The sequence below is a fragment of the Alligator sinensis genome, unplaced genomic scaffold (assembly GCF_000455745.1).
Source record: "Alligator sinensis unplaced genomic scaffold, ASM45574v1 scaffold890_1, whole genome shotgun sequence".
Taxonomy (NCBI): domain Eukaryota; kingdom Metazoa; phylum Chordata; order Crocodylia; family Alligatoridae; genus Alligator; species Alligator sinensis.
In genome coordinates, this window is record NW_005842948.1 from 462,741 (window position 1) to 482,799 (window position 20,059).

General features: G+C 43.3%; 1 protein-coding gene across 1 annotated transcript in view; it reads right to left on the reverse strand.

Moving 5' to 3' along the window:
- LOC102374025 (protein AHNAK2) overlaps positions 1–20,059 on the reverse strand; it is a 71,197-nt gene that overhangs the window by 20,705 nt on the left and 30,433 nt on the right. Inside the window, 7 exon segments of the mRNA XM_025192610.1 lie at positions 22–2,301; positions 2,351–3,292; positions 3,844–4,025; positions 4,692–4,833; positions 6,191–6,253; positions 7,596–7,691; positions 8,297–8,373. Coding sequence (XP_025048395.1) covers positions 22–2,301; positions 2,351–3,292; positions 3,844–4,025; positions 4,692–4,827 — 3,540 coding nt within the window. The 5' untranslated portion in view covers positions 4,828–4,833; positions 6,191–6,253; positions 7,596–7,691; positions 8,297–8,373.

Sequence of the window (20,059 nt, forward strand, 5' to 3'; positions counted from 1 at the left end):
GCTGCATGCGGGTATGGTCACCTGGGGCCCGGTGAGACTCACCTCCACATCGGCTGCTCCCACCCGGGCCTCTTTGGAGCTGGACCACCCAAAGGAAGGCATGCCAAATTTGGGCATTTTGAACTTGCTGTCTTTGCCTTTGGCCTCTTTCTCGCCTGCTTTGATTTCACCTTCGACCTCCATCTTCCCAGCAGCAACTTCCAGCCCTCCAACCTCCACATCGACTTTTGGCAGACTGACATCCACCGATGGCAGCCTTACGTCCATCTTCGGGCCTTTGATGTCAGCTTTTGGCATTTGGGGCATTTTCTGGAATGGCATTTGCACTTTCCAGCTGGAGATGTCGGCTTCGGTGTCTGGCACTTTGGGTTTTACCTGGACCTCGCAGGTCTCCAGCGACACGACCGCACCCTCGGCTGTCACTTTGGCGTGGGGAAGGTCCCCTTCCACCATAGGAAGGCTGATCTTGCCTTCTGGCACGTGCCCCTTGGGGAGGGAAACTTCAAACTTTGGCTTGTCAAATTTTGGCATCTTAATCTTCTCTTTCAGGCCTCCAGTGTCCAGCTCGGCACCGCCCAATGCAATCTGGGCAGATGGCGCTTCGGCATCAATCTGGGGCGTCTTCACATCCAGGCTGCCTTCCAGTGCAGGAGCCTTCACATCCAGCGCGGTGATGCTGATATCGCCATCCACGGGGCCCGTCTTCAGGTCCCCTTGGGGAAGGCTGACCTCGCATGTGGGCAGGGTGACGTCTACTTTGGGTAAGGTGATGTCCACATCTAGTTTGGGTGCTTTGATGTCGGGTTTGGAGAATCCCATACTAGGCATCTTGACTTTTGGCATGTGGATTTTCATTCCCGTTCCCTCGGCTTTGCCTGCAGGGATGTCGATGCTGCCTTCTGCAGCTGGGACCTTCACTGCTAAGTCTCCCTCTTTCATTTCAGCTTGGGTTTCAGGAAGTGAAACATCAGCCTCGGCCTTTGGCAGGCTGACCTGCACGTGTGGCATCTTCACCTTGGCAAGCGTCACGGTTGGCATCTTCATTTTCCCCTTCTCCCCCTCTTTGCTGACAGACACCCCAATGTCGAGGTCCACACCGGGAGCCTGGATCTCAGCGGCAGGCGCGCTGACCTCTCCTTCCACGCTGGCTTCCGGCAAGGTCACCTGGGGCCCGGTGAGGCTCACCTGCACATTAGCTGCTCCCACCCGGGCCTCTTTGGAGCTGGACCAGCCAAAGGAAGGCATGCCGAATTTGGGCATTTTGAACTTGCTGTCTTTGCCTTTGGCCTCTTTGTCGCCTGCTTTGATTTCACCTTCACCCTCCAGCTTTACTTTTGAGTCTCTTTGTATTCCCTTTATGTCCGTGCTTTCCCCGAGATCTGGAGCTTTTTCATCCGGCTCAGTGATGTCAACTTCAATGGCCACTGGTCCTTGTTTCATGTCCACTTGGGGAATAGTGACCATGCAGGTGGGTAGGGTGACATCTACGTTTGGTGCTTTTATATCCGGTTTGGGAAATCCCATTTTTGGCATCTTTACTTTCTTCTTATGGATTTTCATGCCTTTTCCCTCAATTTTTCCTGTAGTTATCTCAGTGCTGGCTTCCAGCTCTGGGGCTTTTACTGCTAAATCTTCCATTTTCATTTGAGCCTGGGTCTTTGGCAGTGAAAGTTCTGGCTCTTCCTTTGACACACTGACCTGCACTTGCCCAATGTCGAGGTCCACACTTGGAGCCTGTATGTCAGTTCCTTTCAGCGTTATGTCTCCTTCTGCTCTACCTGTTGGTATAGTCATGTGTGCTGTTTTGAGTTGTGCCTCACCAGCTACTTCTGCACTTGTATCTTTTGTAGTAGACCAAGTAAATGTAGGTAATCTGAGCTTTGGCATTTTGAATTTGCTCTCTTTTCCTTCTGTATCTTTTTCTATTATTTTTACCTCACTTTCAATATGTATAATTTTATCTTCATCAGGTGGGAATTTAGATGCCATTTGTGACTTTTTCACTGAAATCTCTGTTGATGGGATGCTGATGTCTGCCTTTGTGGCTTTAAGGTCCATTTCAGGTTTTTGGGTCATTTTCAGGGATGGCATTTGCATTTTCAATGCTGAGTCTTCCGGCATTAGTTCCATGATATCTGATTTTACTTCATTTTTTGTTGCTTCCATTTTTATTCCAACCTCTTCAGTTTTCTGTGTTGTCTTTGGAATGTCAGTTTCTAATTTTATTAAAGTGATTTCACTTTCTGGTCCTTTCCCTTTTGGAATTGCTAATCCAACCTTTGCTTTTTGTTGTTTTGATATGCGAGTCTCATCCTCCCCCAGCCTTTCTTTTGAATCTGCTTCTTGTGGTTTGAGTCTCATCCTCCACCAGCCTTTCTTTTGAATCTGCTTCTTGTGGTGTTTTGCTTTGTTCTGTCTTTGCTATTCCTATTTCTAGTCCCTTTACGTGAATTGAACTCGGAGGTGTATGGTCTTTAATCTCTCTTTGTATTAGGCCTACTCCTTCAGGTTGTACTTCTATTTTGGTTGGTTTTTGAATTTGTATTTGTTCAGAAGAACCTTTTTGTTTCTTCTTTCGTGTTCTTGGTAAAGCCTGAGGTATTTGTTTGCTTGGTGTTTCTGAAATTGTTTTTTCTATCTGTGTTTTTATAACAGGTACTTCTTGTTGTATATCAATGTGCTTTGATGTTGCTTTCTGGCCTTTTTGTTTTCTGATGCTAATTTCAACTTCAGGGCATTTTTTTGTATGGATCGGTAAACCATTTTCCATGTCTTTTTTGATGCTGCCATGTACTTCACCTGTTTGTATTTCAAGCGGAGAAGTAGTGTACTCAACGGTTAATATTTCTGGTGTCTCCATGCTGATATCTTCTCTCTGTTTTTTATCCTTTCCAGGATGTATCACACTTTTTATTTCTGATCTCTGCTTGTCTTCAATGTCTGTTTTTGTTTTATGCATCTTGAATCCAATGTTAGGGAACTTCAGTTTCTTTTGGCTTCCTTTTTTTTGGATTTTTTCTTGTTGAAATTGAGACTCGGTATCAGTGCTTGTTGGGGAAATATCCTGTAGGGTGTGCTCATATGCATCTGATGTACTATGAGATCTTCTGTGCCCCAAGATCTTTTTATTTTTAATTGACTGGAATTTTGGCCACGACAATCTCTCTTTTTTGGGTCGCTTTGTTCTTCCCACTCTTTGTTTTACGATTAACTTTTCTTGGTCTTCTTCTGAGATTGTCTTTTCTGAAATTTGCATTGTTTCTTCAGGAATATATTCCCTTTGTTCTTTTCCCTAAAGAAGAAGGCGATTCTAGTGAATGTTTCTAAGAAATAAATATAATTTTGGTCTTTTTTGTTTAAAATTTGTCTCCCCTTAGAGAAAAAACAAGCTGAAAATTAAGTTAAAAGTTACATGGCATGAAATTATTCTATGAATACATTAAATGCATATAAAGATCAAACTTTAGATTCCATATAGCATGTTTTAGCTTTTGTTCAATGGAAAATCCAAATGTATATATTTAAGGGAGTCCTCAATTTACAAGTATATAAGTAAGATGCATTTTAAGCAGATGGAGAATTATAACCAAGTTCTGGCCTCCAAGAGGACAATGAGCATATTGATTAGAAGGGGTCAAAAGCAGAGGGTCATTTTTTAATGAATTTCTGAGAAATATAAAAAACACTGAAAAACGTGAATATAACTATTATTTACTTGATTTTGGACCAGAAGCAGACTCCTAGAATAATAAACAATAATATCTTTTTTCTAAATACATACTGCTATGTTGTGAATTATTAACATATTACTCTATTCTTTGCTGCATGATCAGATAACTTTACCTGAATTATTTTTTCTTTCTTGTACTGTGTTGTTGAATGAAGTTGTTCTAACTCTTCTTTCTCAACAAGCTTTCTTTTGAGGCTGAATTGGACTTTATATGGCTCAGAATATTGAAGAATCTTGAGTGCATCTTCATATTTGATATTATCAAAAAATATTGTGGCACTGAGAAGCTGATCACCTGAAATTGGCAGCATATATTTTATTTTAAAATATGAGCTTGCTGTATTGCATGATTTTAAAAAGTTAATTGTACTTAACAACATATACACAATAATTAACCAACTGATGATCAGGCAAAACATGTATTCAGTTATTGAAATATTTATGCATGGGGGTATGGTTCCTGCTTAAATCATATTTTTCCTGTATCAGTGCATATTCATCCACTTAACAATGTTTAAAACTTCACCGTACACTGGAGCAGATTCTTCCCAATTCTAATAGGAAGCTATTTTTACCTTTGCAGTTTAAAGAATTCATATTCCTTATTATTATATTTCTTTTGAAAAGAAATATTATAGTTCCAGTGGAAATTAGTACATCAGGATTCAAAGAGACTCTACATTTCATCACCATTTAAGGTACGCATCCTGCAAAACTCCTCATGGGAGAGTAAAGTTACATGCATAGATAATATAAAGCAAATGTAAAGTTAAATGCAGCAGATAATGTAAAGTTAAATGCATACAGTTTGCTGAACTGGGATTTTTTTTGCTGCTATTTGATAATGGGCTATACTGTGTGTATATTTATAGGTACACATACTTTGGAATTTAATATTATATCAAATTCCTCAATAATGTAATTAAAATTAAAAAAAACAGTTTGGAAGATCAGACTGTACCTTCTCTCATACTGAATAATTTTGAAGCAGGGGATTCCTTGAGTACTTGTTTTATAAATATTCCTTCATTTCCTCCTCCAGTCACACTGAAACCACTAGCCCCAGACTCCACTTCTGTTGTCAGGGTCACTTCCATGGTCTTCTAGATGCAAGAAAGGTATCACGTTAAAATTAGTTTTAATTTATATAGACCATTGAGGCTATTACATCAGGGGTGTCAAACTCAGCCCCCTTCAGGCTCCTTACAGACCACATCTGGACATGCTAGCAGTGGGATGAGCATCAGGAGCTCCATACCCTAGAATTATGGAGGCTGGATATTTGATATCCCTGCTATATAGCATTTGGTCTCTGGGGAAGAGAGCATTTCCCAATATACTGACCATAGCTCGCACAAGAAAGCTTGTTTTGAATATGGACTCATACGTGGGCTCAATCCACAAAGGTGTCAAGCACCTTAATTCTAATAGGATCATGTAAGTATTAAAAAAAGGTCACATGATTAAACGCTATACTAGATTGGGGCCAGGTCAGTGCTTCGCCCTTGCTGTACCTTGTGCAAGCCCTCCATGTTTCCCTTATCTCCATGCCACGTTGCACAGTGCAGCAGCCAAATCTCTGAATCGGATTCAGCCAAATCGATTCAGGAGAGTGATTCGAATCACCGAATCAAATCACTGTCCCCCAAATCAGCTGAATCCGAATTCGAAGCAAATACTAGCTGCTTCATACAGACCTAGCAGCCAGGGGACAGGTCATCTGTCAAGGGTTGGAGCTAACCTTACGGCCCTTGATAGCTCACTAAAACTCATTAAACAGCCCTCTAACTGAAATTATTGCCTATTTTAGCTCCAAGAAGCAAGTGCAGACAGGAAGCCAGAGGAGGAAGGGGCAGATTCCAGCAGTGGCAGCTGGAGCCATAGAGAGAATAGCACCTGGACCAGGGAGTCCAAGGGCCACAGGCTTTGGCGGATGGATATGATGTACAGGTCACCTGTTGGACGGCCCTGAGCTGAATTAAAGAGTGACCGAGGTCTTGAACCCTTACAGCATTTGTGTATCTGTTTGCTTCAGCCATCACATGTCCCTGCACACCCAGAGCAGCTCCAAAGAAGGGTGAGCTTAAGCTATGAAGGAATCTGGGCAGGTCAGCACTGACCCTGGCAGGCCTACATCAGTTGGGCTGCACGATCCTGTTTCCATGAAGGAGCAGAGTACATGACAGAGTGCATGTTCAAAACTGACGCCAGAGAAGCTGATGCCAGGAAACAACTTATATGGACCACAACTTATATGAGCACAACTTATATGGACCAAAGGAAGCTGAAGAGGACAGTAGCTCATATGAAGGGACCCACCATGAAGTGATTATTTAAAAGGCAGCTTGTGCAACACATCCGAATCTCTTCTGCTCAGCCACAATTTGCACATTGTAACCAACCTGGCTTTTGTGCAGAAGGGGTGCCTGCAAAGTAAATATCAGTTGCTTTCAAATTTACCTCTGGATGAGCCAGTTTTTCTTTGTCTCTAGAATATTTTTTGTTCTCTAGATCTTCTTGAAGCTGAAAAAGAAATTGTAATTATTGAGCACTCAGATACGAGGTTGTTATAAAAGGCACAGGGAGTTTATATGGCTGCTATCTTGTACAAAATAAGGTCCTTGGCTGAATTTTTTTGTGGGCAACTACAATTCATGATTCACACTGAAAGCAGAGACTGTCTTAAGTGCCAGTAGAGAATATTTCCATACAGTCAAGAGAGTTCATTTCAGCATGGGGTGTATGGATTTAGTCACATACTTTCATTAACATTAATAGGAACTAAGTACCCAGGACATCTGAGTACTGTGAAGAAAATTTAGAGCTAGATCTTCAATCAGGGAATGTCTGTTTCATGATGTGGAAGCCTTTCTTTAGGTCCATCACATTGTGGAGTCATCATGCTTTCATATCTATGATTAACATACATCTTACTTTACAATGAGCCTTATTCTGCTGACTACGTATTCAAACATACGCTTAATTAGTTACATGTTTATTTCTTTGTTAATCAGAAGATCAGGATAATTTTAATGTGCTTTTCACGTACAGAGCTCTGTGCAATACTAAAGGGACTCCAGTTGGGCTGCAAGAACTTGTCTCTTTATTAGAGCCAAGTGCTCAGTGCTGCTGCCTGCAGCCACGTGGTGCAGTGTGCACTTAGAGCAGGGGTGGGCAAAATGCAGCCCACGGGCTCGATGCGGCCCGCCAGGCCATTCTATCTGGCCGGCAGGGCCCCTAAAAAATTTAGTAAATTAATATTTATCTGCTCCAGGCTGCCTGTCATGCAGCCCTTGATGGCTTGCCGCAACTCAGTAAGCGGCCCTCTGCCCGAAATAATTGCCCGCCCCTGACTTAGAGCCATTTGAAATTTTCCAAGCACATTGAGGTTCCTGGTGTCACCCTTCAAATCAGTCCCCTTACAACCTGTGTTCCAACCTGCAAGGACCTGCAGCTTGTTACAACCTTTATAATATGTAAACTCAAACTTGACAGACTTTTTTTTTTACGTTTATATCTCCCAGAAAATTATGACTGTCATGAAATTCTCTATCCTAGCTCCAATTAGGAACAAAATAGGGGAAAACAAACTTTTAATGCTTAATGGGTATAGCTGAATAGCAAAATAAACATGTTTCTTACTGTAATTGCTTATCATACCTCTTTCTTCACAATGAAATTTCAGAACTAACCTAAAGCTCTCTTGTTCATAAATAAAATAAGACACCCTAGTTGGTAAATTCTATATACAGTAAGTTCAAATCCCAGTCTAAGAGCGTGGGGTTTTGCTAGTGACTCTAAACTGATGAAACTTCCACCAACAATGAACCAAGGATAACAGGTAGCCCTCGGGTGCATGTCTTGCCTTTTTGTTAAAATAGTCTTCTTCTATGGAATATTCATAAACTGGAGAGGATCCTTGTGGCCTTGGTCGTATGTCTTCTATTGTCACTTCATTGACCTGCAGGAAAGAAATGGAAGGGATGAGGGACAAGGGCTCTTCATTGTTAAGCAACAGTTATCCAGATTTCTTGGCAGGTATCAGCAGGTACAGAATGGCCATTCATTCTTTCCTCTGTAAGCAAACAAATGGGATGAAAGCAACAAAGGAGAACATTGAAGACAGAGATAACACTTTTACAACTTCTTTAATTTTGGAATACAGGAAACTTTTGATTTAATGCTTTAGAAATTCAGTCAAAATAGGTAGGTATTAATAATTAAAAGAGGATATGATGACTTGCTTCACACCTTTTTTTAAGTGCTAATTTTTGTCCCTCTAATGACCTCAAGTATGGAGAAAAGCCGTATAAATTGTGCTTTAAGCAAAAAATCATAAAGAAGAAAATGCTAGACCTCAGAATTCCACTTTTACTGCCAAATTACAGTATTCCAAGTTCTGTCCTATAGGATTCTGTATTTCTGAAGATCAAAAGGTAGATCTGGCTCTCAGAACATCTCCCAAAACAGAAATACTAATAGCAGCGTCTTTGTTTAAAAAAAAAAAAGAATCAATAAATTAAACATTTACTTATGCTTTCAGGACCTAATGGTAACATAACTCACAGAATCATCTTCTTCTGCATCAGCATCCGCATCTGCATCCGCATCAGACTCTGCTGGTCTCAGCTGTCTGCCAGAAGCTGGAAACAACATAAAAGCCATCAACACCTGTGCAGCTAACAGAGTGTACAGGACAGTGAGTTTTTCTAAGAGCCAGATTTACAGAGCAATATAGTTACGGAAAGTGTTCAGAGTCTGATTTCCAGTCATTTAAATCCAACCTTTATGTCAAGGTTTCTCAAATAGCACCATGCTGGTCTCCCCCAAGATACAAAAAATATTCAGGTGTCCACAGATACAAATATTGTGGTAAAAATGAAGGCAAGAAAACCTGATCCTGAAAAAGTATATTAGGAACTGGCGCAAACAGTCTGAATTACAGGAAGGGTTGTGGCCTGATGATGAGACAGGGACTGAGCATCAGGATCTCAGTGCTCTGGTCCAAGTTATTCAGTTGACTGATCCTGTGGTCTACGCGCAGAGCCGACCCTAGCGGGTTGCGGGGCAAATGAGCCTGTGTGGGGCCCCTTTAACACTGTGTGGGGCCATGGGACCCCCGCAAAGGCAGGGTACAGCAGTGCCGTAGCAATGAAATTTGGTGCCCAGGGCCAAGCAGATCCCATGTGCCCCATACGGGCCGCTGTTCCGCGGATGTGAAGCCAGAGGCATGCAGTGGGGGGCAGTGAACAGGTGGACACTTCTTCCGTGGTGCAGGGCTGAGGCACCAGCTCCAGGTGGGCCCCACGGCCGCTTCGCCTGGCTCCACGAAGCCCCACAAAGTGCAGGGCCCAGGGCAATCACCCTGATTCGCCCTACCCAAGGGATGCTCTGTCAATGTGTTCCTGTTTTTCTGCACCTGTAATTGTATAGCCTGAAATACCATGTTTTCTCGAACAGAGAATACCCCTGAATATGATGTGCACCCTCTTTTTGAAAGGCACCGCACAGAAAAATTTTCTTCTAAGTAACTGAATAGCAGCAGATAGAGAAACTAGCCTCCTGCCAGCCCTATCCACCAGATGGGGCTCATAGACCAACGCGGCCTGCCAGCCTGATTCAGCCCACCAGGCTTAAGGTTGGGCACTGGTTTTGAGGTTGTGCAGGGGGACCAGTTCAGCATGCTGGGTCTGAGGTTGCATGCCAGGTTCAGCTGTGGATTTGAACCCACCTGCCAGCCTGATCCAGCATGTGGGGCAATATCATTCGGCAGCAGGGTTCGCCAAGGGTCCAAAGATTTGGGAGCAGGGCATTGGTAGGGGAGTTACCATAATTGTGGCTCCTTGTGCCACTCTGGGAGCCACAGCAAGTAATGCTGCCACTGCTTCCCTGCCACCAAATAATAATGCACAAGGCAGTCTCCCCTGACTGGTTGGGGGGGGGGCTTTCACATGCTTTATGAAAGAAAATACAGTAATAATTTTTTAGACGTATTCACAGTCCTGGTTAGCACGGTGTTAACCCTGACGTGTAATGATGCATTTAAATATGAACATTAACTATTTAATGTAGGTTTTTTTAGCACAAGGATCTAATGCAAATTACTGATCTACAATGGCTTAGTACCGCGACTGGGAGATGCGGGTTACTGGGGTAGGAGAAGTGCTCAGCTCATCAAGGCACATCTGCCTTTGTATGTTCATATTTTCCCTACTGCTAAAAGATTAAACTACTGCTTTGGTAGTAAAGCTCAGAGGTGCTGCTGTAGTTTTTTGAGCATTACAAGCCCCTTTTCACCTAAACTGCTACTACCAAAACAAACCTGCAGTGTACTCAACATTTAAAATAAGTTAAAGTAATAAATTGAAGTTATTTATCATCATATTAATTATGAAAAATTATTTGCCCAGCTAATATTATGCTGATTGCTTTATCTTTGGAATAATAATTCAATTAAAGCCACAGTGTTTGAATTGTATTTGACTCTGCCAAGGAATTCCCAGATTGCTGCTGAACTGAGCGGAGTGATACTGCAGAAACCAGGAGACTTTTTATTCAGCTGCAAAAACCAAAACAGGCACAGTTTAGGGTATTATTGGGTATTCACCGGGGGAAAATACTCATATACAGACACTGCAGCTCAGCAGAATGACTTAAGACACAATCATTCGGATCCATTAAGTTGCTTATTCCCCAAGACGTGAAATGCAGGACTTGAAGTCCTAGTCCTCCTAGGTTAATTATAGCACTGAGTGCAAGTTTCTGGGAATAATGTAGCTACTGGAAGGCAGAAAGGAAAGAATTATCGATAAAGGTTCTAGGGGCTGATTCACCTCCGGGCTCCTGGTTTGCATCGGTGTTACTGATTTGAATGAAGTTTCCCCCGCCTGAAACAGGAGCAAAGCATGAGTGACTCAGGGCTTCTATTTTCAAAACCAGAACGGCTCAATATACTGCAGACAACTGACTTACTTAGCTCTTCAGGAGGCCTGCATTTTTTCTCCTGAATTGACACCAGTTACCAGAGGAGTTCTGGTTAAGATTCAGTGAAACTACAAGAAACATTTCAAACAAAATACATTGAATCAGGAACCCAATAAGTATGGTATGTATCCAGCACCTGCAGTTCAAACACAAGCCATCTGACTTGGCTACTAAGATCTATGGGAATTAAGCATCCAGCTCTTATTAACTTTTAGTTAAAGACAGCAGCCTATTCTTCATATGCCCCTTTGAAAACCCCGGCTGAGCCTGCTGTTCCTAATGCTATTCTTGTCTCCGTATGTGGCGGGATTCTCAGGATATAGGTTCTTCAGGGCAAGTATAGATAAACTGAACTGCTGTGAATAAAATAACAGTTGCTTTTCATCATAAGTGAAAAGATGCCCAACAATGTACTGCAAATTAGTAGGCCTGTGAGAATAGGGAACTATTCAATTCGGATCCGGCCGATTTGGATGCCAGAGATTCGATTTGGAGATCAGAATTGTTTTTCCGATTCGATTCGGCCAAATTGCTTTGGAAAAGATTCGGAGCTGATTCGGAGATTCAGCCATACAGTATAACGGGGAATCAATAAAATATCTATAACTGTGTTGTCTTTTGGCTGATTCAGATGAAACCTGCAGAGATGGTAGCCTCTACTGAGGGCATGACACACGCTAAGTTTCAAGGTGATAGGTGCAGGGGTTTCTGGGAAACTGCACCCAAAATTCTGAAAGCAAAACTCATGTCACATGTGTGTGTTAACTGTTAAGCCACAGCGGGTTCAAAACTGCAGGCACGCTAGCCCCTGCTGAGGCCACACAGCCTGCCAAGTTTCAAGGAGATCAGTGCAGGGGTTTGGGGGAAAGTGCACCTCAAGCTGTGGACAAGCAAAACTCATGACATGGGTGACACTGTGCATTAAAGCACAGCAGGGTGAAAGCTGCAGGCCTGCTAGCCCCTGCTGTGGCCATGAAGCCTGCCAGCTATCAAGGAGATAGGTGCAGGGGTTTCTGGGTTCTGGGGCCCTGCACCTCTAGCTGCTGACAGGCAAAACTTGTGTCATCGGTGCTTGTGCAACTGTGTCTGTCTTGGGGCAACGGCAGCCCTGGCTGCTGGGCCCTGCTCCAGCCACGAAGGCTGCCAGCTGTTAAAGAGATAGATGCAGGGGGGCTCTGGGGCCCTGCACCCAGAGCCCCCCTGGGTGCAGGCTGCTGACAGGCAAAATGCATGACGTGGGTGCTTGTGCAGCTGACTGTCTCTGTTTTGGGGCAGTTGATTGTCTGTATTGATTCTTTCCTCTCCTTAGTTTGTGGTTTTGTAGGTGTTAATCTTTGCTCATTAACTTATTATCTAGTAGCTAGCTACTGTGTTGACTATTGAGGTGGTCCCTGAGTGAATCATGATTGATTGGTAACACAGTAGCTTAGCAGCCAGGCCTACAGTAGTTCCCCCTCCCATGCCCCAAGACAGACACAGTTGCACAAGCACCCATGACATGAGCTTTGCCTGTCAGCAGCTAGAGGTGCAGGGCCCCACAACCCAGAAGCCCCTGCACTGATCTCCTTGACAGCTGACAGACTTTGTGGCCTCAGCAGGAGCTAGCAGGTCTGCAGCTTTCACCCTGCTGTGCCTTAACACACACAGTGTCACCCATGTCACAAATTTTGCTTGTCCGCAGCGTGAGGTGCAGTTCCCCCCAAACCCCTGCACCTATCACCTTGAAACTTGGCACACATCATGCTCAAGGCTACCATCCCTGAAAGGTAGCAGAGGCTACCATCCCTGAAAGTTTCATGTGAATCAGCCAAAAGACAACAAAGTTATAGATATTTCATTGATTCTTAATTATACCCTATGGCTGAATCTCCTAATCTTTTCTGAATCTTTTCCAAATCGATTCAGAAAACCTAAAACTTCCAGCAATTCAATTTGGATTCATAGATTTGGCCTCCAAATCATCTCCGAATCCGAATCATGATCCGCAGGTTTGCGCAGCCCTCGCAATTAGGTATTACTTACTCTTCTTTTTTAGGGATATTATAAATCTGATGCTGCCCACTCTAAATGTGCCTAGAGGTTCTCCAAAAGATATACAGAAATGCAGTCATGTTCAGTTTAAGAAGCAAATCTATCCACAACTGTAAAGGCCCCTATTCTCTAAGTTGTGAGTAGTACAGAAGACGGTATTCCTGTGCACCATTTCTAAATGGCCATCTCCCTTTATGGCAGGACCATTTCTTCCTGAGAAATTAAGAACCCAAGCCCCTATCCAGGATTTATACAGAAGTGATTGGGGTAGTGTTAAGGTGTGGCCATTTGTTCCAGCTACTTACCCTTCAAGGAGCTCTGTCGTGCCACTGAAGGAACGTGAGGCTGTTCCAACTTCCCAGCCTATGCACAGGCCAGCTGCTCTCTAGACTAGCCAGGCCTCTGTTCAACCTCCTTATGCAGCCATCTCAGACAAATATCCCCATTACTACCACTGAAACCTGGGCCTGAATCTGGCCTGAATTTTTCATATTTCACAAGACACTAAAAACAAACCCATAAAAATAAGAACCACACCGATGAATTCCATTTTAAGCAAAGCTTTCGTTCTCTTTACACAAATAATTGAGCCAAGAAACTGTGATTCATGTGCATGTCATTTTCATGCTCCAAACAGCCATAATGCCAACATTTCATAGGTTTTAAAACTCTTTCATAAATCCTGGACAATCAAAGCTTTGTCCAAAATGTTTTCATAAACAAGCAGGAATTTACATCCGTAACCACATCTCAGAGCCACTGGATTGATTTTAGAACAAGGGAATTATTTGACAGTAAGCAGTAGGCGTTATACAGAATGGAACAATGGCAGATCATATGATTCAAAACCATGTTAGTGTGTTCAAATAAAATGTTGCTGATCATGTCTCTCTAATGTGGCCAGCTCAATTTGCCTGGTTTGAGGGCCTAAGCATTGCCAACATTACAACAAATGACAATTGCTAAAAAGCTCCAGTTGAGACATTTTCATGAAAAATTAAAGTGTGCTAGGGCAATCTAATCCTAGCTGCTGTGCTTGTTGATTGTATGCCCTCACTCAATCCCAGCCTGAATGTTCCCTGTTGGGCCCAACATGCAAACATATTTATTTGCATGTGAGCAATTTGCTCATTTAGGTAGTTTCATTTATGTCTATGCACAGGTTTAAAGTGTTTAAATTTTTATAGAATGACCCTCTTAGACCGGCTCCTTATTGCCAAATTTGCTTATTTATTTGTTCATTTGTTTTATTTTTACTGTGAAACAACTAATGTATAAGATGTACCTTATCTTTACTAGGATTTTTATATGGCTATTTAATATGGACTAGGGTACATGGGTTAAAAATATATTTTCCCCTAGTACAGACAAGGACATACCTGGAATCTTGCAAACAAGGCATAGGACTTGCACAGACCTGCTAATAGGTGTTAAAACTACAAGTGTTGTCTTCACTAGGATTGCTGACTTGTGTTCGTTGCCTCATTAGCTGCCACAAGGGGAGTACATACCTAGTCTTCTCATGTAGATGCATCCATAAGTGTTTGCAAGACTAGTCAGAAATTAAAGCAGACCCACATCTGGACAGGCTGTATCACAGCTGTATCACAGCTTGGGCACATAAGAATTTTGTGTGGGTGATAATGGGTTTTTTTGGCCATTTTGCAAATTGTGCAATAATCATAAATGTAAATTGGCTCCACTAGAAATATTCTACCCAGAGAGAAATAGAGCATTTTTCTAGGACTGGAGTTATAAAGTACTGGGGACAGATCCTCAGCTGGACTGACTCAGAGCATAGAAATAACTGTGCAGGGTGCAGCATATGTGAGGGCCTGCAAAATTAGCATCTTGGAAGATTTTAAACTAGCACCTATAAGAATAAAGCCATTGCTGGCTGTACTGGATCCCACTGGAATATACCTTGTATTTAGCTTCATGTCTTTAGTGACTCCAGATATGTGCCTATTCACTTGTACCCTTGTGTGACTGATGGTGGCTAGTGAACAACTTCATGAGCCTACATATTTTTTTATCTTAAACCCCCTTTTTTATAAGGCACAGTACTGCTGCAGGCTGCACAACATATTCCTCCACTGTAAGAAGCAATCTGTACAAAGAGCACAGGAGAAAACAGTTCATTGTTTCCAAGACATTTCCCTGCTCTTTTCAATACATGCATCATTAGTTGTTTTTTCCTAGCCCATCCTTTCTCTCTTCAAGGCATCCTGACTATCCGGGCTCCTCCTCTCATCCTCCTTGCCCTTAGGAACACAGTTGCTCTGACAGCTGCCATTTGTAACCAACAGCCACTTGCAGTTCACTTTCTCTCAAAATGCTAAATTTTGACTATGGAAATTTGCAGTTGAGGTTCTTCATGAACACAATTCAGCACATGCTCAAATCGCACTGACTCCAATTAAACTTAAGCACGTGCTAGCAGTTCAGCATGTGCTCCTCCTTCCTGAACGGGCAACCTTTCCTGAATCAGGCTTTGGTTTGTGCAACAGCAGGACTGATGAAAAGTCTACTCATTGTGTGGCTGGAATAGCTGTGTTGTATTTCCTGGTGATGGTGAGGGCACTTTAACCTTGTTCTTTTTTTCCTTTATACCCTCACTGTTCCTCTTCCCCCAGTCTCTTTCCACTCCCTTCCTCCACTGTCTATGTCAACTTTTGCAATTATATTTAGATAGAGGTAGTTAGACATGTTAGTCTGAAGCTGGGTAGGGTAGAGGTAGGATCTGATGAAGTGAGATCTGGCTCCCAAAAGCTTATACATCTCTGATTCGGTCTATAAGGTCTGCCTCTACTTGGCCTTCTGTTATGTTTGGATTATTAGATTCTGTTACTTGAATTGGCCGTGTGTGTGTGTGTGTGTGTGTGTGTGTGTGTGTGTGTGTGTGTGTGTGTGTGTGTGTGGTAGGAGTGAGATCTCAGCAGACTGCATCTTTGAGGACTGGTGAGTAACTGCGATACCCTACCAAAGAAATGCGCAGCCAGTCACAACACAACGTGGGAGGGTCAGTATCAACAGCTGGACTCTATGACTTTTGGGGTTTGTTCTGCTTCACATTCTCATAAAGGGAAATTTAAGCTTTTCATTTCATTAAAAGCCATCATAGATAAACCAGAACAAAGTTATAACTAGAGTGAAACACACCAACGCCCTTTTCTCTTTCCACTCACCATTTTCTGCCCAGAAGCACGAATCTGCAATATAGAAATGACTCTGCACATTCGTTTATTTTATTGGCACATTGCAGAAGCTACTGTGATAAAGAGTTACCACTATAAGCGGAACCACTTTCTTTTTCCTAACTGTACCATTTCACTCAGCTACTCAGCTTTTGCCAGCCCATGTGTTATGCAAATGGTATGTCCAGCATAAAAATAGTTATTCTACCCAGTGTCATCACCAGCCTAAAATATTCCAATATTCCCCTGGCTTTTCCCTAGAGTTCTCTTTGTACAGCTCAAGTTACAAATGGAAGTGATGACCTAATGCTACATTAGAGTAAAAAGCCCAGCACTTCTGTAAGCTGCAAGATCTATAGCTACAAAAGAAAACCACAGTGGACCTCCCGTTCAAGAGTGCAGTCTTGATTTGACATGATGGATTAGAACATCTGATTTGATGGATAGTAAAAAGATGTTAGGTCAGATTCAAGGTGCCAGGGCTTTTTTTATCTTAACTGAACACAGGAACACAAACAATACCATATGAGACTACGGAAGAAAAGCAAGGTGACTCGGTGCCTGCCCTTTATGTTTTCCTCTTCCCAGTGGGATACTTCCCTTAAAAGAGCAACCTAGAAAATTTCCTGATTATTACTGGTGTCATTCCTGTTCTTACTGGTTGTACATCCAGGCTGGTTAGACCTGTGTTAAACCTCCAGGGCTTTGTCACCGCTTGTGCTTTAATGATCCATGACTGCTGCATTCTGCCAGTGAATGGCTCTATGAGGAATTTAGATCACGGCCTCCATATCTAAAAGCAGGGCCTCCTGCCTGAGTGAACTAGTGGAGTAGCTCTACCAGATTAACCACTCTGTAGACAGCTACCAGCCTTCAGCTGCCCAGGCACACAAAGCACTTTCCTGAGCAGATCAGCCTGCCCCTCTGCTCTGCCTGTCCAGCCCTGTACATGTACAGCTTGTATTCCTGCAGTGCAGCTGTACAGGGAGTTGGCATCCCCTCCTGCTTCCACTGGACTCCAGGAAAATGGTGCCACTGATTTCAACAGGCACTGCAGCAGGTGCAAACTCTTCCAGGTACTTTGTGGTCTGTTTGGAAGCCTGTATGCAAACAAATGCAAAGTGCACCAGCATGGAGAGAGAAATGGGGTTTCTGAAAGACTAGACTCAGCTCTGTGAGATTTTATGGAACATTTCCCTTGAGTAAAGCAACTGCCAGTGAAAGGTGAGGATGAAAACCAGTACTATCCAAGCAGAGCTCCTCCTGACAGGGGTGCTAAATGAGCCACAGGTGTGGGAAAGGGCAGGTGACTACTGAAGATCAGGTGTTTCTTGTTGTGTGCTGCTCAGACATAAAACCCCGATGAAGGGCACAACTGCTCACCAATAGGACATTGGGAATGGTGACATGTTTCTAATATACCTTTCAAGACAAATTTAGCAGAAGTTGGAGGCTTTCTCCACTTCAGTTATGTTTTAGACAAGAGCTGTATATGAAGGGGTTTCTTTCCACACCTTTGGTTCCCACTTGTCAGAGTGAAGTTTCCCAGCTCCCAAGTAAATGAGTTTCATTGAACTACCATTTTTAGAGATGCTCGACTGAGGAATACGGAACAGTGTTTATGCCCTTTCTCCTGACCTACATAAGAAGTGTGGTTTGGTGGGGCCCACAAACCTCTTGAGTGTGCCAGGATAAAATCATTGTTATGAATAGAGTGCATTCAGGCTAACACCCAAAAAAAATGTTTTCCAGGGGAGGTGCAGTAGTTGGCAGCAAATCCTTCAGCAGATGTCTATCAAGGAAATATTGACATAAAGCTATCACCAAAGGTTGACAGCCAAAGGGACATCAAGAATCTTTATTTTTGTCTCTTCAGGTTGGGAAAGAAGTATGGTCTTAAGGCTACAAAACTTTGGTTTGAGATTCAAAGAGTCTGTTCCCATGTCACTCCACTCAGTGGTTTTGGAGATGACTGTGTCATGTTGTTTGGCTTTGTTCTGAATTTTCCTTTGTTGGAGAGAGGAAGCATAATTTTTCTGGATAAATAGACTTTTATATTTTCTTGGCTTGGGCTGGCAGGAATTTTTCTATCTCCATATTTTGATGCGGTAGGATGGGACACTGACATGTGCTTTCCTTTCAGGATGTATTTACTGAATGTCCCAGAGCGTGTCGTAATTGTGGTGAAAATCTCTGGATATTAGAACAGTCTTCTAATAAGTTGAGTTACCATTGGTAAAGGTATTTTTTCCAAGCAAGGTCTATGACGCTTCTATTTCAGTTTCAGTAGATTTGTCACAACTTCTGGACTCCTCCAAAATGTTCTTGCTGAAATCTGAAGGGGCAGAAGTGGGTTCAGGCATTAGTGCCCAAACAAAGCATGTGCTTGAAAATGTTCAGAATTCATGAGCAGTCCTCAGTGACCCTTCGCAGTCTGCCATCATGGGTGGTGGTGGGGAGCTCGCTGCTTGCTTGACTAAAGCCTACATTCATCGTTATGCTGTTGTCCAGGCAATGCTTCCAAGGATTATGTTGGCCCACTGGGTGTATTGGATTTTAATGGGACCTTGAAACTATGCACCTAGTAGAGGACTTAACTCTCAGACTTTCCAAATTCCAGAATAACAAAGTAGCCGTTGTCAAAACCGATCCAGATATGTTGCTCCAGGCAATCATATTGCAGCCTCTTTCCCATAATAAACTTGGCCCTCATTAGTCTAATCCAGTTGTTCTCAACCTTTTTAGACTCGAGCCACCCCTCAATAGACTCGAGGCACCCCTCAGAAAATGCCACCTATTAGTTTTCACTTGTGTTTTTTGACTACAGAAAAAATACAGCAATTCTTCAGTAGCAAAGAACTCAGAAAAGCCACAGCAAGTCAGAATGGTTTTGACGCTATGGATTCTTTCTTGCAATCTCTGGCCGTGTCACATGAGCATGGACCTTTGGCTCTCCTGAGACAACTAGCAGGGGGACATCTTGTGCCTGTGCCATTCACCCCCTGGCATGTGGCAGGTTACCCGGGGTGGGGTAGGGGAGGCTGGGGCCAGTACTGAGATGGCCCCTGCAGCCTTACCAGGGATCCTGGGGGCTTCCTGGGGCTGCAGCAGTGGTGGTCCTGCTGCTCGGAGCCTGGCCAGCAGCCTGGTTCTGGCCATCCAGGCTCTGGCCGTGAGTGGCATGTGCTGCCCCGACATGTGCCACTCTGCCTTTTTTTTTAACTGGTTTATTTGACCCCTGGATATCCCATCTCAAAAAAATCCCCACGCTGCTCCCTTGCAGTGCAGAGACTGTGCAGTATGTGGCACTGCAGACGTGTCTGTGGCACCACATGCCGCATGGCCACGTTCATCTGGACGCAGCCTCTGGGTTTACCTTGTGAATTGTGTTTGCACCCTAGCAATGCTAACATTGAGTAGCACCCTGAAGCACCTTTGCAAAGATCTCAAGGCGCCCCGGTGGAGAATCGCTGTGCTAATCCGAATATGTTGGACTATGCCTGTAGACCCCAAACTCTCTCGCTTCATGCCCTCCATTTTAGATAGTGGTGCATGCAGCACTTATCATGACTCATCCAGAAATGCAGATAGGCAGTACGTGATTAAAGTCCAGAAACTACAAGTACATTACCTATCCAGCATTTCTACATCTCACTGCCTCACTGCGCCAAAGAGCCTGCCTGCACATTCCCCACAGTAAATTTCCTGTTCCACCACAAATCTCAGCCCTGTGCTGATTTAAAAAATTGATCAAGTAAATAAATAAAAAATGAATGTACTGCTTGTAAAGCATGCTAGATTGGCAGCCGTGGAGACAGCAGTCTTCTGTCTAACCTCTGCTCAGGTACAGCATGAGCAGTACTACTAACTTCCTTGCACCATCTCCCAGTATAACCCAGCACTGGCCTGGAGAAGTGGCAAGAAAATTAGATTCATCCTTGTGCTCTCAAGAGGGAGGTGGAGGGTGGAAAAAAAGTCCTGAGGGTGTTTTGTGAACACTGTATTACCCTGGATTAAAACTGAGACCACCCGCCCATATTCTGTATAACATCACATGCAGGTTGTAGTAATAGAAGTTGTAATTTATAGATGTTCCTTAACAGCAGGCTGAGGGAGT